The following is a 24,550-nucleotide window of genomic DNA, read 5'->3' on the forward strand; positions in this document are numbered from 1 at the left end:
ACAGGAGCTTCCATGTGGTGCTGAGGCAGGTTATTGGATGGTAGTTGGATGGGACTGGTCCCTTATGGGGGTCCTTAGGGATCAACACTGTCTGGCCTTTGGTTAGCTATTCCGAGTGTGTCTCATTGACTAGCAGCTGGTTCATTTGTGCTGCCAGACGCTCGTGGAGTGCAGTCAGCTTCTTCAGCCAGTAGGCGTGAACCATATCGGGGCCTGGTGCTGTCCAACTCTTCATACTGGAGACCCTTTCTTGATATCTGCCTCTGTGATGGTTACTGGACCTTGTTCAGGGAGGTTGCTGTGGTGTCCTCTTAGATCCACTACCCACTGAGCATTGCTGTTGTGGGTTGTGTTCTTTTCCTATATGCTCTTCCAGTATTGCTCCATGATGATATCTCCCCCCTGTCATCCTGGCTCCCACTTGCCGTTGCATGTGTATTGTACCTCATCAATCTCTAGCTGTGAGAGCAGTCCCTTCCTCTGAATGCTGGAACACTGAGCTTCTAGTTGATTTGCCGTCAATGTGGATGTTGGGCATCAAAGATTCTATAGTCCCCTCATCCTATTCATGTAACCCCTTTTGCTGGGGTTACTTGTGTAGTAGTATTCCAACAGCACCCTATTTTCATGTCTTGCCCACCGATGCCTTCGTATTCCAGTAGCTCACTTCTCATCAGGGTGCCCTGGTTCCTCAACACCTGAGCTTGTTGATCTGGTCGACATCCGAGCCAGTATGACTTCATATTTATCTCTCTCGCTCATGGCTGCCACAGGCTTGGTTAGCATGGGGGTCTAGCCTAGGATCCTTACTGGATACAGACGCCCCAGACAGGAATCAAACTTGCCCTACCGCACGCAGCTGAAAGAAAAACAGCACCCAAGAGCCATCAGAGCCCTTGGTTATGACCCAGATCCAGGTTATGACCAAAGTCCCCGGTCAAGCCCCCCACGAAACCAACCCTTAGTTAACCCTATAAAAGCCTTAAAATAAATAAGCTCTAGTATCCCATCCCACGTTTAGAGTCACCTCTGCTTGCTGCAGGTTTCACTGCAGTAGAAAGTGGGATGGCTGCTGTCAGCCGTTCTTTCACTCCACCTGAGCTCACTGTTTTTATAATGGCTCCACCTCTTTCCAGTGTGTGTGTGTGTGTGTGTGTGTAGACAGACTCAGGCTCCATCTTAAACCATGACAGCCTCATCCTCTCTGCTACTGTTGTGTTATTAGTGTTTTGTTTAAAACTGGGCGGTTGTTTGGGCCTAATGTAGTTTTATTTGCATGTTGTTCCTAAGTACAGTCAGGGAAAAAATTATTTGAACCCCAGCTGGTAAGTTTATTTGAACAGTGAGAGACAGAACAATAACAAAAAAATCCAGAAAAATGCATTTCAAAAAAGTCATAAATTAATTTGCATTTTCATGATAGAAATAAGTATTTGCTCCCTTTGCAAAACGTGCTTTAGTACTTGTTGGCAAAACTTTTGTTGGCAGTCACAGAGGTCAGATGTGTCTTGTATTTGCCCAGAAGTTTTTCACACATCTCAGGGGAAATTTTGCCCCATTCCTTTTTGCACATCCTCTCCAAGTCCATGTTTCGTGGCTGTTGTTTGGCAAGTTCAAGTTCAAATTTTATTCGCCACATGCAGTGGCAGGTTGCCCTGCAGTGGAATGAACCCGCCCCCTGACCTTACACACACAACACAGACATCACATGGGAATACAAGTCAGAGAACAGTTGCATTACAGAAAAAAAACACTGAAATATACACTACAATGGGAAAGTACAAGAGGAAAAAAAGAGACCTCTACTCATGCTGGGCTATAGAGGACAGCATGAGAACAGGAAACAAAAAAACTCCTCTGCACAGAAAGCACTTAAATGTCCACAGTACAACATTATAGAGAGCACGTGACCAGCAACAGGGTTGGGTAGGGGATAAGGAGTAATCCCAGGCAACACAGCAGCCATCCTGTCACTGCGCCGACTCTCCAGCGCAGGCCCAGACCCGCCTCGTGTTCCCAGGAGGCAACAAGCATCGAAGGCATTGGAAGGGAAGGGGGGATGTGTGAGTGCTTATCAGTGTAAATGTATGTGTGTGTGTGTCCATAGTTCAGCTGAGAAAGTGTCCTCCGCCCTATCATGCTAAGTAAACAGTCTTCCAGCCAAACCAGGTGGCCTTGCATAGAGTGGGAAGAACAGTCTAAACACAGTCGTTACCAGGGAGTTTTTGTTCGACTCCAGCCTTGAGCCCACAGCTGGCGCCGAGGGGGTATCCGCATTTGATGTTGATGTTGTTGATGTTGTTGATTTTTCTTTTATGCGAGCAGCTCATGAGAATTTCAAAGCTGTTCTTTAACACTCCGACACTGGTCTCTCAATCTCCCATTGGAGAACCACGAGCTACCAAACTTGCGGTCCATGGTCTTGTCATTCTTGTGCTCAGAGAGCCGATTCTGAGAACTCACGACTGCAGTGAGCTGTTCCACGATGTAATCCAACTTTCGCTCAGAGATGTTATTCTGAGCTGACTTTTCCTTGATGTAACCCAATATACAACTCGAACCTTTAGCTCCCTCCACAGATTTTCTATTGGATTAAGGTCTGGAGACTGACTAGGCCACTCCAAGACCTTGATATGCTTCTTCTTGAGCCAATTCATTGTTGCCTTCGCCATGTGTTTTGGATCATTGTCATGCTGGAATACACCACCCACGACCCATTTTCAATGCCCTGGCTGAAGAAGGAAGTTCTCACCCAAGATGTAATGGTACATGGCCCCATCCATCCTCCCTTTTATGCGGTGCAGTTTTCCTGTCCCCGTGGCAGAAAAACACCCCCAAAGTATAATTTTCCACCTTCGTGTTTGAGGCTGGGGATGGTGTTCTTGAAATCATAGGCAGCATTCCTCCTCCTACAAACATGGCAAGTTGAGTTGATGCCTATCATCAGAAGGCATAGCATAGAGTTTCACTGCTATGCAGATGACACACAACTTTATCTATCTCTGAAACCAAATAACACAGCAATTAGTTAAACTGCAGGAATGTCTTAAAGACATAAAGATCTGGATGACCTGTAATTTTTTGCTTCTAAATTCAGATCAAACTGAGGTTATTGTAGTCGACCCTGAAATAGAAATATGGTATCTAACCAGATTCTTACTCTGGATGGCATTACCTTGGCCTCCAGTAACACTGTGAGGAACCTTGGAGTCATTTTTGACCAGGACATGTTCTTCAACGCACATATTTAACAAGTATGTAGGACTGCTTTCTTCCATCTGGGCAGTATCTCTAAAATTAGAAATATCCTGTCTCAGAGTGGCGCTGAAAAACTAGTTCATGCATTTATTACTTCTAGGCTGGACTAGGGCTGCTCAATTAATCGAATTTTAATCACGATTACGATCTGGGCTTTCAACGATCATTAAAAATGACTGAGCCGATTATTAGCCCCTCCCTCATTTATCCGCAACACCTTAAAGGCCGGTCCGTGAAAATATTGTCGGGCATAAACCGATCCGTGGCGCAAAAAAGGGTGGAGACCGCTGATTAAGAGGACCCGAGGGAAGCTCGGAAAGCTAAGCAGAAGTTATTTGGAGAGGAGAGTGACTGCCGTTGGTTGAAAAGAGAGGTTAAAAAAAAACTTCAGTGGTGTTGCACACTATTTTATATTATTTTTTAAAGTCATTATTCAATACATTGTTATTGTTAACCCTTTAAAGCCGGTCAGAGCTGCACGCTCCGTTTTGTGTAACTATTTTTAAATCCCTGAAGAACCCTGAGCCCTGTAAGCTAGGGCAATAATTTTTTTTTGCATATGAAACCAGAGGAGTTGTACTTACATCTTATGACATCAGCTTGTCCTCGGTCACGGTTTCCTTCCACATAAAGCTTTGCAAAAATTGCATAAAAAGCGCTTGCAGGAACAAAAACATAATATTCCAGAAACACGCTTTACCGATCCGATTAGCTGTTCGTAACACTTCCAACAGTGAAACAGAAGTCAGTGTGAATTATCGCGTATGTCCGCCATTTCCTGCCCGAAAACGGAAATGACGTCATTTTCGCGGAAAATGTAGTTTTTTACTTGTAGGCCTTAAAAGCCTATACTGGTGTTTTATAAGTCATGTTTGACTTTTCTGAATAGTTTCTGTGATGCTTAGAACTCGAATTGCACTGCTGGAAATAGTTTATTTTGATGCACATGCTGTTTTCTTTGCAAATTTGCATCATAGGATTGTTTTTTCGTTTTTCCTGCAGTATATAAAAATTGGTGTATCTCCAAAATAAAACTATGAAGACACTCAAAATAAATTTCGTGTTGTTGTAAACTATTTTTTGCAACTTTTTTGTATTTAAAGTTTTGAGGGATAAACCTCTTAAATTTCTCCAAGTAGAAATATATGTAAAAAACAAAACAAAAATGATTTAATTTTTTCGTAGTTTATTGCACTTTTTTGCAATTAATGTAGTTACTATGGACTTAACGCATACATATTATTAAAATATGGGCTATAATAGTTGTATAGCAACTTGAAATGCTCCCACAAATGGCACTACAACATGTAAAAAAAATAATATAAGCTCTGGCGGACTTGGTTCTATAGTAGGTCGTAAGGGTTAAATAAATGTCGTCAAATAATCAAGATCTCAATTTCAGTAAAAAATAATCGTGATTATCATTTTTGCCATAATCGAGCAGCCCTAGGCTGGACTACTGTAATTCATTATTATCAGGATGTCCTAAAAACTCCCTGAAAAGCCTTCAGTTAATCCAAAATGCTGCAGAAAGAGTCCTGACAGGGACTAGAAAGAGAGAGCAGATTTCTCCTATATTGGCTTCCCTTCATTGGCTTCCTGTTAAATCCAGAATTGAATTCAAAATCCTGCTCCTCACGTACAGGCTCTTAAATAATCAGGCCCCATCTTATCTTAATGACCTTGTAGTACCATATCACCCTATTAGAGCACTTCACTCTCACGCTGCAGATTTACTTGTTGTTCCTAGAGTATTTAAAAGTAGAATGGGAGGCAGAGCCTTCAGTTTTCAGGCCCCTCTTCTGTGGAACCAGCTTAAAGTTTGGATTCAGGAGACAGACACTATCTCTACTTTTAAGATTAGGCTTCAAACTTTCCTTTTTGCTAAAGCATATAGTTAGGGCTGGACCAGGTGATCCTGAATCCTCCCTTAGTTATGCTGCAATAGGTGTAGGCTGCTGGAGGATTCCCATGATGCACTTTCTTCTTCAATCACCTTTCTCACTTATGTGTTAATTGGGTCTGCAACCCAGTGTTTTGTGGTTGTGGATTAATTTATATTCCTTGATTATTGTTATTCACGGTTTTGATTTTCTCATTATCGTCTTCTGCTTGTGTTTTATTTTTAGTTCCTAGAATTTAGGTTTCTGTTACTTTGTCTTCCCTGTGTCCCATTTCTAGTCACTCGTCTCCACGTTCCCTGTTTCCCATGTCAGTTGTGTTTCTGTGTCTCAGAGTCTAGTTTGTGTCTTTGTGATTGTCTCATGTTTCCTGTTTTACTTTGACGGTCCCTTGTCCCGTGTCACTGTATCTAGTTTTGCTTCCCCTTTAGTCCCAGCTGTGTTCCCCTCCTGTTTCCCATTCCATCATTACTCCCTTATGTATTTAAGCCCTGAGTTTTCCTTTGCCCTTTGTCGTGTTTCTGGTCTTTTTACACTTCTAATTTCTCAGTGTTTTATCCTTAGTTTTATGCTCTAGGTTTTTGGTTTGTTTTCTGTAAGTTATATTATGAAGGATGTTTTTTTTGTTTTGTTTTTTTAGCAAATAAGGTTGCCACTTTAAGTTCACCTTTTGAGTTTGAGTCCTGCATCCTGCCTGCCAGATAGACCTCTGCATTGAAATGTACTTCTTATTAATCTCTAGCTCTCTTCCAAAGCATGTCTTTTATCCCTCTTCCTTCTCTCACCCCAACCGGTCGAAGCAGATGGCCCGCCCCTCCCTGAGCCTGGTTCTGCTGGAGGTTACTTCCTGTTAAAAGGGAGATTTTCCTTCTCACTGTCAACAAAGTGCTTGCTCATAAGGGGTCATGATATTTGGGTTTTTCTCTGTATTTTTCTCTGAGGCGACCGTGGCTCAGGGGATTGGGAAGCTCATCTGTAACTGGAAGGTTGCCGGTTCAATCCCCCTACTCTCTCCGTCCTGGTCGTTGTGTCCTTGGGCAAGACACTTTACCCTACCGCCTACTGGTGTTGGCCAGAGGGGCTGATGGCACGATATGGCAGCATCGCTTCTGTCAGTCTGCCCCAGGGCAGCTGTGGCTACAACTGTAGCTGCCTCCACCAGTGTGTGAATGTGAGAGTGAATGAATAGTGGATTTGTAAAGTGCTTTGGGTGCCTAGAAAAGCGCTATATAAATGCAGTCTATTATTATGTATTATTGCAGGGTCTACCTTACAATATAAAACACCTTGAGGCAACTGTTGATTTGGCGCTGTATAAATAAAATTGAAAAAATTGAATTGAATGCCAAAGAGCTTGATTTTGGTCGCATCTGACTATGACCATCTGCATGAGCTTGTTGTCACATCGTCCCTCGTAGCTGTGTGATTTCCTGTGCTTCGTGTTCCTTTGTAACTCCTAGTTTTCCATTCCCTAGTCTTAGTTTCAAGTTTTCCAGTTTAGTATTCTATGGTTTTTCAGCAAAATAAAGCTGCCTTTTTTTAGTTCATCCTCATGTGTACGAAGTCCTGCATTTGGGTCCTAATCCTGCCTGCCACACAGTGGAATCATGGCACTGGGAAGGTTCACCACTATTCCTTGTTTTCTTTATTTGTGCATAATGGCTCTCACTGTGGAGTTCTCAAAGCCTTACAGATGGCTTTGTGACCCTTTCCAGACTGATAGAAGTCTAACTTTATTACTCAGCTGTTTCTTTAGATCGAGGATACTTTTTGAGATCTTTTAGCCTGCTTCACTTTGTCAGACATGTTCTATTTGAGTGATTTCTGCCAGATCTGCAAGTAATCAGGACTTAGCTTTCCAAAAAATGTGGACAATTACAGTTCAATCCTGATTTAACAAGAGGGGCAATTACTTTTTCACACAGGGCCAGGTAGGTTTTCTCCTTTTTAAGCCACAAATGAATGCTCTAACAGAGGAGTCATTACAACACATGGCTTGAGGCAACTGTTGTTGTGATTTGGCACAATTTGAATAAGACTGAATTGAATTGAATTTAACCAATGTGTAAAGCAATACACTGTAGCTCAGGTGGCAGAGCAGGTCAGCCACTAATCAGAAGGTCGGTGGTTCGATCCCAGGCTGCATCCTGGCTGCATGCCAAATATCCTTGGGCAAGATACTAACCCCGTGTTTGCCCACTGGTGGTGGTCAGAGGGCCCGGTGGCGCCTGTGTCCGGCAGCCTCGCCTCTGTCAGTGCGCCCCAGGGCAGCTGTGGCTACAATGTAGCTTGCTATCACCAGTGTGTGAATGTGTGTGTGAATGGGTGGATGACTGAATGTAGTGTAAAGCGCTTTGGGGTCCTATGGACTAGAAAAGCGCTATACAAATGCAGGCCATTTACAAATGCAGGCCATTTACAATACCCCAGCATGGCCTCTACTCAACAAAAACACAAATACTGTAATTGTACAAACAGTACAAACAATAAACTCAGTCACTCTGGCGTCAAACAGAGTGACTGATTTGCTTATGTTGAACTGAACTTTTCAATCATCAATCATATCGGCATAAATCAGTTCATACATTTCTTATTCAGTGCATATTATTTTGTACCATTCTTTCCTGGTGCATTATTTTTTAATTCTTAATAATCAAAACTGTTTAAATCAGCTATCTGACAGTGACTGTCATCCTGCTGTAGCTCCTTGTCAAAGAAGCCTCCAGATGTGACGAAATCTCGCAAAATGAAGACAGAACACCTGCTCAAAGTAGATGACCATGACTTCACCATGAGGCCAGCATTTGGAGGTAGGTGTAGAAATTTCTGCTTTTGTTTGTCTTTCACATAGCATTAGATGTTGATTAAAAGTCAGGGTTGAATTACATAAGGGATTAGCATTGAGCTGCTTCTTGCAATGGTAATGGACAAGTGTCTATGGTGTTTGCAGAAAAATTGTGATCTGTAGTGAGAGTAGGGAGCAGGTAAAGAGAGTGTCAAGAGTATGGGGTATTTCTCCTGTTGTTGTGGACTATCTGGTCCCTGGGAGGTGTTCTGGGCATGTCTCACCAAACCCTAAACCCTCCATGCATGGTAATAAGCTTTTTCAGGTTTGTGCATGATAGGCCATAAGTGTTGATTGCCCAGATCTTGTAATTCTCACAGGAACACATGGTAGGTTATTGGCCAGTAGTTGATGGGACCTTCTGGGGATCCTTTGGGATCAGAACTTCAGTTAGCCATTACTGGTTTATTTGTTCTACCAGAGGCTACTGGATCCTTTTCAGGGAGGTTGCTGTGGTCTGCTCTTAGATCCACTAGCCACTGAGCATTGATGTTATGGGTTGCGTCCTTCTCCCTCACGCTTTTCCAGTATTGCTCTGTCTCCAGCCTTGGTGGGGCTGTTCGCATATTGTTGCCCTGCCACTGAGAATACACCTTAGATAGTTCAATGGAGTACAGCTGGTTTATTCTCCTGCCTCCTTTCTCTCTGGTATACCTCTATAAGTGACTGGCCAAGGCTGAGAGTCTTTCCTTGGCAGTTTTCAACACCTAAGGCATGGACAGCTTGCTGTACTTCTTAAGCAACCCTTTCTTCATCACACCTTTCTGCAGTATCAATAGTTGGCTTACTTCCCTCCACACTCTCCTCTAGTCCTTTTCTCCATAGAGGGTACTTGTGGCAGTTTGTCTTATAGCCAAGCATCTCTGTGATCACTGCTGCTTTGGTGTAGATCAGCTGATTGGTTTTGGTGATGGTCACAGTAGGTGTAGTCTGTAATGCTGCATTCACGTCCTGTAGTAGACCTTCAGAGGATACGTTAAAGAGTCTTGGTAATCTGCCACATAGTGTCCAGGTCCAGCTTTCTTATACTTTCCTATCTCTCAGGTGAGCAGCTCTCACACTTAACACACCTTCAGTAGTTAACCATGGTATCAAATCTTGGCTGGGGTTGAAATCTCCCCACTGACCAGACGTCCTGGCTCCCCTTTGTCATAGCATTTGTGTTGTACCTCATTGATCTGCAGTTGTAACAGCAGTTGCTTCTTCCAAATCTTGGAACACTAAGCTACTTGTTGAATTCACTGTCAGTCCTGATGCTGGGTATCAACGCTTCCATAGGTCTCACATCCTCTTCATGTAACTCCCTTCTTATTCCAGTACCCCACTACTCATCATTGTTTACAGGTTCCCCAACACCTGAGTCAGACCTTGTCACACAATTTTTTTCCTTCTGATGTTTAAACCTTTTTGAGTTACTAGTTAAAATATATTTTTTAATCTACTTGTAATAGGTTAGATAAACATAATAATATTTAATTGATAAACTTGAGTATATACAGAAATTTACGCTTAGGTCTTGGTGGAATTGTGTCTCTTTTCCAGAGTCCAATTTCTGTGGTGTCCTTAAAACTCAGTGGAGATTTTATTAAGTTATTTGTACATTAACATCCACCCACATCTCTGTACAGGAGACAGGTGGAAAGCAATTAAAGCTGATTCTTCTTCTTTAATAGAGTCAAACCAACCAAATGCATCATTATGGATTTTATTTAATTTCACAGTACCAATCAGTAAACTATTGCTTAGAAACTCAAAGCTTTGACTCATGAAGGCTTGACTGCCAGTAAAGTACACTTTTCTTCTTGATACAATCCCACTGATTTTCCTATATCACCATCTGGATGGGGCCAAAGCCCATGACTGGCACCTATTTATTGACTTTTCTTCAGCATTTAATAATATCCAGCTACATCTCCTAGCTGATAAGCTTCTTAACCAGTTTAAACGTGATTTTAATCTTGTTGGTTGGATTTTAGACTTTTTAACTGACAGATCTCAGTGTGTGTGAGAGTAAACGGCTGTTTTTCCAATCAGCTGAATTCTTCCACTGGTTCACCACAGCTTTGTTTTCTCTCTCCCCTGCTATATATTTTGTACACTAATGACTGTCATAGTACACAGGCTGAAAGGCATTTCATTAAATATGCAGATGACACAGTCATTGTACGCGTCCTTCATGGTGAAGAGTATTCCCATGGACCTGCTGTGGATGAGTTTGCTTCTTGGTGTGATCAGTCCTTAAAGATCAAAACCTTACAAACTAAGGACATGGTAATTTACTTCAGGAAGCCCCCCTCCAACAGTAGTAAATGGTGCAGCCATTGAACTGGTGGATAGTCATAAGTATTTGGAGGTTGCTCTTGATAAGGCTCTGTCCTTTGAGTCACATTTTGACTCTACAGGGAAAAAAAGGTAAAACAACGATTGTACTTTTTAAGGAGATTTTAACGTTTCACCTCAGATGATTACCTTTTTTATAAAAGTTTTATTGAATCTGTTTTAATCAGCTCAGTGCTGAGGAAGGCAACCTCTGTCATGTCATGTTCAGACCATCCTCTCTTTAGAGACTTTCACCTGTTTCCCTCAGGTCGCTGGTATAAAGTGCCGCAGGGAAGACCGAGAGACATAGAGTGTCTTTTATACCTGCTGCTATTGTTATGCTCAATAACACTAAGCCATAAGTGTTGTTGCCATCACTACTGCACATTGCACTTTGTTGATGCTACTGATAACATTTGGGATGTTTCTTTGTGTGTGTGTGTGTGTGTGTGTGTGTGTGTGTGTGTGTGTGTGTGTGTGTGTTATTGATGTGTTGACATACTACAAATCAATGTCCTATTGGGGGCAATAAAGTTACCATTCAAAGATTCAAAATGTTTATTGTCATGTGTACAGAAGAAATAGCATTTCTCTGTGCAATGAAATTCTTCTTCTTCTAATGCCAAGTTAGGTAGGGTTGAAGGAACAAGATAAATAAGGATAAAAATAAGACAAGATATTAAGATAAATAAGGTAAAAATAAGGATAAAAATACTGAAAGATAAATAAGTACAAAATAAGTAAATGAAGACAAGTGAGGTCCTGGTGATCCTCTCCGCAGTTGTTATCACTCTCTGCAGGCGTTTGCGGTCCATAGCAGTAGTGCTGCCGTACCATGCATGATGCAGCTGGTCAATGTGCTCTCCACAATGCAGCTGTAGAAGCTGCTGAGGATCTTGGCTGACATACCAAATTTTCCTCAGGCTCCTCGGGAAATACAGCTGCTGGTGAGCCTTCTTGACCACTGTGTGGTGTTCAGTGTCCAGGTGAGGTCCTCACTGATATGAACGCCCAGATACCTAAAGCTGCTCAACCTCTCCACTTCACTCTCCCGGATAAACAGCGGCTGGTGAGGCCTCGTCTTCTTCCTCATGTCCACTATCATCTCCTTTGTTTTATCAGTTTTGAGGGTGAGTTTGTTGTCCTCACATCATGACACCAGACCGGCCACCTCTCTCCTATAAGCCACTTCGTCCCTTCCAGTGATGCGACAGATCACTGCAGTGTCATCCGTGAACTTCAGTATGACCCTGTGGAACTCCAGTGTTTGTTGTAATGCTGGCTGAAGTCCTGTTGCCGATCCAGACAGACTGAGGCCTGCCAGTCAAAAAGTTCTGTAGCCAGTCACAGAGGGTGGGGTGCAGGCCGAGTGTAGACAGTTTGTGGATGAGTTTTTGAGGGATGACTGTGTTGAAGGCGGAGCTATAATCAACAAAGAGTACCCTGATGTAGGAGTCATTATTTTCCAGGCGGGAGAGTGAGTAGTGGCAGCAGCGATGGTGTCTGACGTGGACCTGTTGGGCCAGTAGGCATACTGCAGTTTTCTCTAATGCGCTGATGACTTCGTGGAGTTTGCCGAGCGCTGCTGCGAAGTCAGCTCGCGGCGGGATGTAAACAATGGCCAAAAACACAGCTGAGAGCTCCCGCGGCAGATAGTAAGAGCGGCATTTCAGCATTAGAAACTCCACGTTTGGCGAACAGTACTTGTAGACAGTCTGCACGTCTCCACACCACGAGTTGTTAATAAATGCACATAGACCTCCCCCAAAAGCCTTACCGGATTCTCCAGTGTACAGAGTGAGTCTGCAACTGGACGGCACATTCCAGGACTTTATCTGAAAGCCAGGTCTCGGTGAAAATAAGAGCACAGCATTCTCTTATCTCCTGCTGTGTTGTGATCCTGGCTCATATTTCGTCGAGTTTGTTTTCCAGGGACCGCACATTGGCTAGTAAGAGGTGGTTGGCTAGCCCGAGCTTTTAGCCTAGCATGGAGCCCACCCCTATTGCCTTGTTTGCGTCACTGTCTCCAAAGTGCTCTCCTGGGGTCGGCTGGCTCACTTGGGCTTGGTGCTTCGTGGCCTTCCTGGGAGTGGTGGCGGTGGCTGCCGCGGGAAAACAATGGCTGTAAGTTCCGGTGGTAGAGCGGAAAGCTCCAGGGGTAAGAAAGGAGTAGAGTCCAGATAATTGTGTGAGTTGCCAATGTCTAGTAGTGCCTGTCTCGTGTATGTTAACAGCGCACAACACTTGTCCAGTGCAAAAAGAACAGTGAACACACAAAAAAGCAAAAGAAAGTCGGACATTGACCATTGACCATTTACCAAATTCATGTCCAAAAGCTTTCTTGATTAACACTGCTTTCCACAGCTTTCATATCTTACAACCCCATTTGCATTAAGTTCAAGCAAAGTAATCCCTGCACTCCAAGACCATTTTATAGATACAAATACTCAGATATCATCAGATCTGTACCAATGCCACTTGCTGCAGTATAGGGAGGATGGGCAGGGGAGAAGATTGAGGAGAGGGTTGGGAGTGGGGATTGTGGGTGTGGTGCATGATTTCTCTTAATCCTTGGTAAAGTAACACATTAAGCTTGTTTTTAATCCACCGAGAAGGGAGAAGGATTGAAAGTCCATCAGTGAGATCATTTGATATATGGGCTTGGAATGGTTTGTTGTATGATCTACTAAGAATAGCATAAGAATTGTGTTCTTTTCAGAAAATGTAGAGTTTACCAGAGGATACAGTTTCAAAGTTATTACATGAACATGAAAACATACACACTCAATGAGTAGGTCTGGCTTAGGTTTCATACAGAAACAGTTGAGGATCAAACTGTGCAACCCTGCTATTAGGGGACAATCCTCTTATAGATGACGACATTATCATACAAGTGACATGACAAATGCAAAGCGTTTTTTCCTCATGTCATTTGAGACTGGTCTTGCCAGAAGAACAACAATATTGGCTCATTATTGAAGGAAATTAAAATGACCAGAAAAGAACCCCTGTAAGCAGAGCTTCAATGCCCAACAGTCCGTTTTCGCTCCTGAAGCGTAATATACTGACGATTTGTCAAGTCCCAAGGCATTCCTGAGGAACGCGGAAGGTCACCTTTCGCGTTCTTATGCTACGCGCCGGGTTACGGATGAAATCCAGTAGAATGACGCTCCCGCTGTAATACACATTCCAGCCATGTATTCCAGCCCTAACCCTAACCAGCACTTTAATGACGTTAGATAGTCTTTCCAAAGCGATTTAAGTAAAACAAACATACATGTGTAAATTCATTCTGAACGATTCTCGTGTTTCCTCATTTTTCCAATCTCATAATATAGGGACGTGTTGGGTGCCCGGAACGTAATATATCGTCACCTAGCGTAAAATGTTACGCTTTGGGAGTGAGAACGTGTTGTGCCCAAAGTACCCAGATGCAAAACACATATCAGTATTTGGTAAAGAGCTCTACAGATGCTGGTGAAAATTAAACACAGACATTGTGTTTTCTTTTTCTGCTTTCCACTTTTCCACACCTGAAAACAAAAAATAAAAAATTAAATGTGTCTCATCATATTGATAATGCTAATTTAACACATTAATGGAAAAACAAGCTAAATATCACCTGCTGCACAATGAATCTGATGTCAGAACTCTGGAGATCGGATGAGAAAATTGTGCTGAGCAGCTATATATTAACAAACAGAAAAACAGAAACATTGGTTTATGTTTCCTCTTGCTTTAATTATTAAAATCACTCTAAATCACGTCATTTTTAAAGGTGTGCATGGCTGTATATTCCCATTAAGATATTTTGAGCTTGTGAAATGTAATGGACAGCAGAAGCTTGTCATTTCTGTTATTTAAGTACACATTATCCCAGTGCATCATCTCTGAGGGGACAAGAGCTCAGGGAAATGACACAATAATCAGCATGGTATTTGTTTCCTTTTTTGTTGCTAAAGCTTTAAGCACTCATTGGTGAATGGGTCAGTTGCACCCATATACCATCTGGAGATGTTGGCTTAATATGACTAGAGTGACTAGAGTTAGTTCAGTTGCTAGCTTTACTCAGTGCAGCTCCCCTTGGCTGTGTGGGCAGCCCTGCCTAGTGTTGTCTAGCAGCATGCCAGACTCCACTCCAGCAGTGACAAGCAGATTAAGCTGACAGCAGTTCCTCATGTTTACAGCTTAGATTAGCACAGGCACCAATCTGTTACGCCATCAGACAGCTGTTGCTTCACCAGTGACACTTTGTCCCAATTTAAGAGCAGACATGGAACTGAGAAGTGGTCCAAAACTGGCTGTGAAAGTACATTCAGTATTATTGAAGGTACTTTGAAATTCTGTGTTTGATAGAAATTCCAATGTTTATGAACACTTTCTCCATCATAGTAATAAGTCATGGTGACACAAGGATATGTTTTCACTATTCCTTGATAAATTATCATTTATACTTTCCTTTTTGATAAAACTTATATTTAGGGCTGGACAGGTGACAGGTTATGGGCTCAGGCTGTTGGGAGACTTCCCATGTTGCACTGACCTTTTTTCTACATTTTCCTCCTTTTCCCTGACTGTATGTTCAACTATTGCATTTCACTATTTTTGTCCTGTTTATTGTTTTTGTTCTTAGTTGTTCATGGTCTCGCTATGCTTGTCTTTTTTCAATTTCCTTTTACTGTTACGTCTAATACTTTGCAAATATAAAGGCAGTTAAGACAATTGTTGTTTGATTTGGCACTGTCTACCTGGAACTGAACTGAAATGAATAAGTATTTAAGAAAATGGATGGATCAATTGATCTAATTTGATTTTCTTCCAAGGTCTGTCAAACTCTTAAAATAGTAAACATTATTATGGCAATAAAGAAAAAAAAGGTGAGGTATAAGTAAGACTTTATCAAGGTCATTGGAATAAGCATTAGTCCGAAGTACTTTTGAAGTTCAGTTATTTAAATTTTAATCCAGGTTGAAGACTCACCTATTCTCAGCTGCATTTGAATAAAACACCAAATCCACACATTTAAGCTTAAATTTCAAAACTTACATTTTAACTACTGATTTTATCTACTATTCTGATTTTATCTACTGTTTTTTTAATCAATTTTAAATCATGCTTTTTATTTGTTTTTGTTTTTTAATGTCTCTGTAAAGCACTTTGAATCACCTTGTTGTTGAATTGTGCTATATAAATGAACTTGCCTTGTCTTGCCTTATTTCAAATTTATTTATGTAGCGCCAAATCACAACAGTCTCCTCGAGGTGTTTCATATTTTAAGGTAAAGAAAGCCCAATAATCAAAGTCATCATATGTATAAAATGGTATGCATGTCAGGTTCACAGTAAGTACGGGACCCAAATGCAGGACTTTTCCAAAAGAGACAATGAGTTTATTTACAGTGCAAAAGGTGAATGACAACAGTGACAGTCCTCGCTCTGTGGCTGCCCTGTGATTCTACCAAAATCCCACACAGTGCTCGTGTCCGTGGCGTGAATCGGGAAAACTCCAAACCCCATCTATACAGTGGCTCCGCCCCCGTGACAAACTCTGTTCCCAGATACTGACAAAAAAAGATGCAGTGATTAGTCTGGCAAGCAACACACACACACACACACACACACACACACACACACACACACACACACACACAGCTGGGGCTGTACCGAGTCAACTCAACGATCCAATAACATCGGAGATCTCTGTCCAGAAGAGCGCAGTCCTTGGAACAGTTAAGATACTGCGCAGGACCCTCAAGCTCCCAGGCCTCTGGTAGAGGACCCGAGCTTGGAGGATAAACCGCCCGCAGGGGCGAGCTGGGTGTTTTTTTTATTTTATATATATATATATATATATAAAAACACCCAGCACGTCCCTGCGGGCGGTTTATCCTTCAAGCTCGGGTCCTCTACCGTACGTGTTGATGGCCCGGATCTTGTTCTTACCATTCAGCTGACTCCTCAGCACTTGCCTGACCCTCTGGAGGTACTTGGTGGTTGCAGAGGATCGCAAGTTCGATTCCTGGGGCGTCTGTATCCAGTAAGGGTCCTAAGGCTAGACCCCCTATGCTAAGAAAGCCTACCGCAGACATGAGCGAGACAGATAAATATGAAGGCATGCCGGCTCGGACGTCACCCGGATCAACAAGGTCCGCGTCAGGTGTTGAGGAACCAGGGCACCCTGACGAAAAGTGGGCTACTGGAACAAGAAGGCATCGGTGGGCAAGAGATGAAAACAGGGCGTTGTTGGAATATATATATATATATATATGTATATATATATATATTAGGGGTGCAACGATACTCGTATCGATATTGAACCGTTCGATACAGTGCTTTCGGTTCGGTACGCATATGTATCGAACAATACAAAATTTGCAATTTATTTTATCAACTTTCCTTCTGACGATGCTGTCTGTGTTGAACGCTCAGTGAATCTGCGTTCGACTACTCCGCCTAGGCTGCACTGTCGAGCGCAGATCCACTGAGCGTTCAACACAGACAGCATTGTCAGAAGGAAGAGCGCAGGGCAAGCTAGCGAGACAGAAGTTAAGCTCTCCTTGCAACATGGCAAATTGAACCTCCCCCACCCTCATTCAGATCTGGCGTTTGGAATTATTTTGGTTTTCATGTGATGTATGACCCTGAAGGTAAGCGCGTCATGGACTAAAGTAAAACAGTATGTTGGATGTGCCACGCAATGCTCAATTACATGGGTGGGAACTAGTGTGTTAGCTCAGTTAGCTCGTTAACGTGTTGGCCGTCTAGCCCCATGCAGGGGTAGCTCGTTAACGGAGATTTGCCGTGTTGTGGCGTTAAGGTCATTTCAACGAGATTAACGCTGACAGCACTAGTGGGAACACAACGAATATGACTGCACATTTACGCCGACATCATCCTAGTGCAAAGACAAGTGGAAGCAGACAAAAACAACAAGCATGCATGCTACAAACTTTACCCGAGTCATTTAGACAGCCGTTAGCACAGGATTCTCCATATGGGGACCTGATATGTTTAATATTGTGGCGAGCTCAGACAAGGAGGAGACGGAGGTATCGTTTGGTCTTGCTTCCCGTGAGCTAGCCAGGGAGCACAGCCGTTTATTGACATTTGCAGAAGAACACTGCGCTAGCTAACTGCTCAGCGCGGCAATTGCACAGCAACAACAACACACAGAGCGCCCTCTGACCCCGGAAGGACACACCGTCGCAGCGAGAGGGCGTCACCCGTCACTATGGCAACATAAACAAAACATAACTGTACAAACAGAACCCCGAACAGCCCTGACCCACTACAATATGCTGCTGAGAATATAACCCAGAAGAAGCGTATAGTATAGCTTTTATTTTGGAAAGAGCCATTTCTCTGTAATAAACTCTCTTTTCCAAAGATGAGTGATTCCTCAATCAGATACAGGTGTTACCGCGCCAGATCCGCGGCCCCGAACCGTAGTAAGGAAACCTCTGGCAGTTACTTGAAGGTTCCGTAACTGACTCGTAGCCGGCAACAGCTTACTATACAGGTCAACTCCGCTAGCAAAAAGATCGAAGGAGGCGTAGGAAACTGCTTCACCGAACTTTATTTCTTCTCTAAGGCACGAACACCGCGTACAGTGGGCTGAAACAGTTTACTCACAGCGAGCATCGCCGACACAACTCTGGCTGTCGAGGGAGTTATTATATTCCTTTTATTTATTTTCTTTTCGTCTCTTCTGTAGCTAACCGTTACTTTCCCCCTTCTCCGCTCTCTCTCTTCACACACACACACCAGGCAGTCCCGCTACACACATCCCGAATACATTTCCCATCAGGCTTCATCCTTAAAGGGCCATGCCTGTAACACAGGTCTTGCAAAATCGCTAGCCCGACGTCCCGGGGCTAGCGATTTTTCCAGTCGGGCTACCAAAATCTATCTCTGCCCTGCCCGTCGGGCTATTGTAGGAAGGAAAAATATATGTCAATGCTTTTGCATTCTTTCGGAAATGTAGCTGGGTAATTATGTCATTGGCATCGGTGAGCCACTGTCAATATGTGACATATTAAAATCGCGTTTGAATTTGCGCTTGTTTTTTGCTTTCACTTTGCAAATGTCCAGGTGCCTTCTTTTGGCGCACCGGCCGGTCACGACCGGCGGGGGAAAAGTCACTCGGGTCAGAACATGGGGTGCCACCATCATCCCACTTCTGACACCAATGTGGCGAGCTCAGACAACGAGGAGACGGAGGTGTCTTTGGTCTTGCTTCCCGCGTGCTAGCCAGGGAGCACAGCCGTTTATTGACATCTGCAGAAGAACACTGCCGCTAGCTAACTGCTCAGCGCGGCAACCGCACAGCAACAACAACAACAACAACACACAGGGCGCCCTCTGACCCCGGAAGGACACACCGTCGCAGCGAGAGGGCGTCACCCGTCACTATGGCAACATAAACAAAACATAACTGTACAAACAGAACCCCGAACAGCCCTGACCCGCTACAATATGCTGCTGAGAATATAGCCCAGAAGAAGCGTATAGTATAGCTTTTATTTTGGAAAGAGCCATTTCTCTGTAATAAACTCTCTTTTCCAAAGATGAGTGATTCCTCAATCAGATACAGGGCTTGCAAAATCGCTAGCCCGAGGTCCCGGGGCTAGCGATTTTTCCAGTCGGGCTACCAAAATCTATCTCTGCCCTGCCCATCGGGCTATTGTAGGAAGGAAAAATATATGTCAATGCTTTTGCATTCTTTCGGAAATGTAGCTGGGTAATTATGTCATTGGCATCGGTGAGCCACTGTTAATATGTGACATATTGAAATCGCGTTTGAATTTGCGCTTGTTTTTTGCTTTCACTTTGCAATCGCAAACTGTGTATAGAGAGCGACAGCACTGATTGGTGAGTGATGATAATTTGCGCACCAATTCCTCTGACATCGTTTTATCAATCGTTAGCTTACTATGCAAACATGACAAGTGAAATCTCCCGCAGCAAGCTTAAACATATGAGAGGTTGATCACGCAGAGAATCGCTGACCGTTATGTGTGTAAAAGCAGCAGGATATATATTTTAGTTCTGCTGAGCCAAATAAGACAGGTCAGGGTGAAGAAGTGACAGCCAAAGAAAAGCTTACCACAAAACGGAAAAGTTATGACAAATCAGACTATAAGGCAAAAAGAAAGTGCAGCTTTATGGTTTCTTGGACAAAAGAATTTCTGTGGCTGCAATATGACGAGCTATATAACCGGGGCTGCACATAAGTGGTCCGCAGGTGCACATTCGCTGTCAAAAAAAACCCACGCACAAGATATGAAGTTGCAACGCGTGCTTGCATACATAAGATTTTCTGGAGGAGGACAGACATTTGTTTAAAACTCTTAAAGATGTCGAAGAAGCTCCTTTAAGCAATTACTTTGGTTTTCCTCCACCTCCAAAGAAATGTCAGAAGGAGTCCCAACCACAAAAGAAGCGCGTATTCTCGGAAAAGTGGTTGCAGGAGGTGAGCTGGCTTCAAACAAATGATGAACGCACAGAGATGTGGTGCGGAATGTGCCGTGAAAATCCCACTCTAGTGGACAAAAACAGTGCTTTTTATATGGACGCAAACGCGCGTTGCAACTTCTTATCTGGTGCGTGTCTTTTATTTTGACAGCGAATGCGCACATGCGGACCACTTATGTGCACCCGTGTAAATAACATAATGTTCTGCCGGGTGTGTTGTTGGTTTTCTCTCGATTTCTGAGTCGACAAGCGCCTTTGTTACTGGGACCAGTCATTTTAAGAAAGGCCCCCATTAGAACCCATGAGAAATGCAAGAAATGCATTATTGCTCAGTCTGCAATATCTTTCCCAGAACAAACACCAATTGCAAATAACATACTAAAAATAAACCTGAAAAATCTGTTTAGAACAGCTACTATGTTGCAAAGAGTGAACTACCACTGGCAAAATTTAGCAGTCTTTGCAAACTTCAAAAAGCAAATGGCCTAGATCTTGGTTCCACTTGTCTCTTACCCGTGACTTCAGTGGAAATTTCAAATTCAGGATCTGACACAGACGGATTCATGTCCTACACAGTTCTTACAAGTTCATAGAAATTTCTGTTCAATTAGAACCAAGTATTTGAGTTGATGATTGTAATTTTTATACAATGTTGTAATTTGTTTTTCAACAATTTTTTGATTAATGTTTTGTTTCCTTTACAATATTATACATTAAAGTATAATATTGTAAAGGAAACAAAACATCAATCAAAAAATTGCTCTCTTTTTTATTCGGGCCACTTACATTTATTTTGGGCTACCAAAAACTGAAGAGTCCCTGCCCGAAGGGCTACCAGGGATTTTGAAATTTTGAGAGCCCTGAGATATATTTATTTTTTTAATTACTTTTGTTTCAGCAACATTAAATTTAAAAACTGTACTTTTGAGTTAAAATATATATTTATAATTTTAATAAATGACAAATTAAAAAGGCATGAACATTTTTTTTGTATCGAAAAAATATCGAACCGTGACACCAAAGTATCGAATCGAACCGAACCGTGAATTTTGTGTATCGTTGCACCCCTAATATATATATATATATATATAGCAGCTGGATAGCGTAGTGGTTAAACTACACGCCTTTGGAACAGAGGATCGCAAGTTCGATTCCTGCCTGGGGCGTCTGTATCCAGTAAGGGTCCTAAGGCTAGACCCCCTATGCTAAGCAAGCCTACCGCAGACATGAGCGAGACAGATAAATATGAAGGCATGCCGGCTCGGACGTCGCCCGGATCAACAAGGTCCGCGTCAGGTGTTGAGGAACCAGGGCACCCTGACGAAAAGTGGGCTACTGGAACAAGAAGGCATCGGTGGGCAAGGGACGAAAACAGGGCGTTGTTGGAATGCTACTACGCAAGTAACCCCGGCGGAAGGGGCTACATGAATAGGATGAGGGACCTATGGATTCTTCGATACCCAACATCCACAATGACAGCGAAACAACTAGTAGCTCAGTGTTCCAACATTCGAAAGAAGGGACTGCTCTCACAGCTAGAGATTGACGAGGTACAACACAAATGCTACGGCAAGGAGGAGTCAGGACGCCAGGTCAGGGGGGAGATATCATCACCCCCACCCGAGATTGGGTACATAGCCCCAAGTGCGATAGGAGAAGGATCGTTGAGTGCGAGAGGAACTGACCTGAAAAATAGGATCATGGCCAAGCTTGAAACCTGGATCCCCCGTAGCCAGTTACCAAGATTACGTGAAGTACCCTCAGAAGGTCTGCTAGATGATGTTAATGCAGCACTACGGGCAATACCTACAACCACGATTACCGACACTAACAAGCTGATCTACAATACGGCAGCAGTGATCAGTGAGATGCTTGGCTACAAGTTGAACAGCCACAAGGGGCAGTACCCTCCATGGAGAAGGAGGCTAGAGGGCAAGATCAAAGTAGCACGGAGGGAGGTTAGCCAACTAACAGAGTTGCAGAAAGGTGCGACAAATAAGGTGCCTAAGAAATACAGCAAGCTGTCCATACCTGAGGCCTTGGAAACTGCCAAGCAAAGACTCACAGCCTTGGCCAGCCGCTTGAGGAGGTACACCAGAGAGATAGAAGGCAGGAGAATAAACCAGCTGTTCTCCACAGAACCAGCAAAGGTGTACTCTCAGTGGCAAGGGAACAATAAGAGAACAGCACCACCAAGGCTGGAGACGGAGCAATACTGGAAGAGCATATGGGAGAAGGATGCAACCCATAACGGCAATGCTCAGTGGCTAGTGGATCTGAGGGCAGACCACAGCGACCTCCCTGAACAGGGTCCAGTAACCATCACAGTGGCAGATATCCAAGAAAGGGTCTCCAGTATGAAGAGTTGGACAGCACCAGGGCCCGACATGGTTCACGCCTACTGGCTGAAGAAGCTGACTGCACTCCACGAGCGTCTGGCAGCACAAATGAACCAGCTGCTAGTTAACGAGAGACACCCGGAATGGCTAACCGAAGGTCGGACGGTCCTGATCCCCAAGGACCCCAAGAAGGGAGCGGTCCCCTCCAACTACCGACCAATAACCTGCCTCAGTACTACATGGAAGCTCCTGTCAGGCATCATATCGGCTAAGATGAACAGGCACATGGGTCAATACATGAGCGGGACACAGAAAGGAATTGGCAAGAATACCAGAGGTGCAAAACACCAGCTACTGGTAGACAGAACAATCAGCCGAGACTGCAAGACCAGACTGACCAACCTGTGCACTGCCTGGATTGATTACAAGAAGGCCTATGACTCAATGCCCCACAGCTGGATACTGGAATGCCTAGAATTGTACAAGATCAATGGGACCCTAAGAGCCTTCATCAGGAACTCAATGGGGATGTGGCGTACAACACTAGAGGCCAACTCCAAGCCCATAGCACAAGTTACCATCAAGTGCGGGATCTACCAAGGAGATGCTCTGTCCCCACTGCTGTTCTGCATAGGCCTGAACCCCCTCAGTGAGATCATTAACAAGACTGGCTACGGATACCGACTACGGAACGGAGCAGTTGTCAGCCACCTCCTGTACATGGATGACATCAAGCTGTATGCCAAGAGTGAACGAGACATCGATTCACTGATCCACACTACCAGGCTATACAGCAATGACATTGGAATGTCGTTCGGACTGGAGAAGTGTAGTCGGATGGTAACAAAGAGAGGGAAGGTAGTCAGAACTGAGGGGATTGAACTACCAGAAGGCAACATTGCAGACATAGAGGACAGTTACAAGTACCTGGGGATCCCGCAGGCAAATGGGAACCATGAAGAGGCCGCTAGAAAGGCTGCAACCACCAAGTACCTGCAGAGGGTCAGGCAAGTCCTGAGGAGTCAGCTGAATGGTAAGAACAAGATCCGGGCCATCAACACATACGCCCTGCCCGTGATCAGGTACCCTGCTGGGGTAATAGGCTGGCCAAAGGAGGAGATAGAAGCCACTGACATAAAGACAAGAAAGCTCCTGACCATGCATGGAGGGTTTCACCCCAAGTCCAGCACCCTGAGGCTGTACGCTAAGCGGAAGGAAGGGGGCCGGGGACTGGTGAGTGTCAGCACCACAGTCCAGGATGAGACAAGGAACATCCAAGAATACATTGGGAAGATGGCCCCAACTGACCGAGTGCTCAGTGAATACCTCAGGCAGCAGAAACCCAAGAAAGAGGAGGGAGACGAGGAACCATCATGGAAGGACAGGCCCCTGCACGGTATGTACCACCGGCAGATAGAGGAGGTGGCTGATATCCAGAAATCCTACCAGTGGCTGGACAAAGCTGGACTGAAAGACAGCACAGAGGCACTAATCATGGCAGCACAAGAACAAGCTCTGAGTACAAGATCCATAGAGGCTGGGGTCTATCACACCAGGCAAGACCCCAGGTGCAGGCTGTGTAAAGATGCCCCAGAGACAATCCAGCACATAACAGCAGGGTGCAAGATGCTAGCAGGCAAGGCATACATGGAACGCCATAACCAAGTGGCCGGCATAGTGTACAGGAACATCTGTGCCGAGTATAACCTAGAAGTCCCGAGGTCAAAATGGGAGATGCCCCCAAGGGTGGTGGAGAATGACCGAGCTAAGATCCTGTGGGACTTCCAGATACAGACAGACAAAATGGTGGTGGCTAACCAACCGGACATAGTGGTGGTAGACAAACAGAAGAAGACGGCCGTAGTGATCGATGTAGCGGTTCCGAATGACAGCAATATCAGGAAGAAGGAACACGAGAAGCTGGAGAAATACCAAGGGCTCAGAGAAGAGCTCGAGAGGATGTGGAGGGTGAAGGTAACGGTGGTCCCCGTGGTAATCGGAGCACTAGGTGCGGTGACTCCCAAGCTAGGCGAGTGGCTCCAGCAGATCCCGGGAATAACATCGGAGATCTCTGTCCAGAAGAGCGCAGTCCTGGGAACAGCTAAGATACTGCGCAGGACCCTCAAGCTCCCAGGCCTCTGGTAGAGGACCCGAGCTTGAAGGATAAACCGCCCGCAGGGGCGTGCTGGGTGTTTTTTTTTTAATATATATATATATATATATATAAGACAAAAGTGCTTCTTATCCAGTTACTCAATTAATATATGGGATAATCAATAAATTATTTGATTACTTAAATAATTAATAGCTGCAGCCCTAGTTCACTTACTTCCCATGCAGCTTCTGTTTCTACCTGCTCATGTTTCTACAGTAGAATCACTGTGGCGATCACTTTGAAGTGTCTTTGTGCTGGTT

At 44.0% G+C, this 24,550-nt stretch overlaps 1 protein-coding gene across 1 annotated transcript in view; it reads left to right on the forward strand.

Moving 5' to 3' along the window:
• gabrr2a (gamma-aminobutyric acid type A receptor subunit rho2a) overlaps positions 1–24,550 on the forward strand; it is a 75,710-nt gene that overhangs the window by 4,563 nt on the left and 46,597 nt on the right. The window contains exon 2 of the mRNA XM_085391897.1: positions 7,863–7,969. Within this exon, the coding sequence (XP_085248023.1) occupies positions 7,863–7,969 (107 nt within the window). The remainder of the gene's footprint in view (positions 1–7,862; positions 7,970–24,550) is intronic.

This window comes from Rhamphochromis longiceps, linkage group LG19, assembly GCF_057381845.1.
Source record: "Rhamphochromis longiceps isolate RC_006_pf linkage group LG19, R_longiceps_female_GT1.1, whole genome shotgun sequence".
Taxonomy (NCBI): domain Eukaryota; kingdom Metazoa; phylum Chordata; class Actinopteri; order Cichliformes; family Cichlidae; genus Rhamphochromis; species Rhamphochromis longiceps.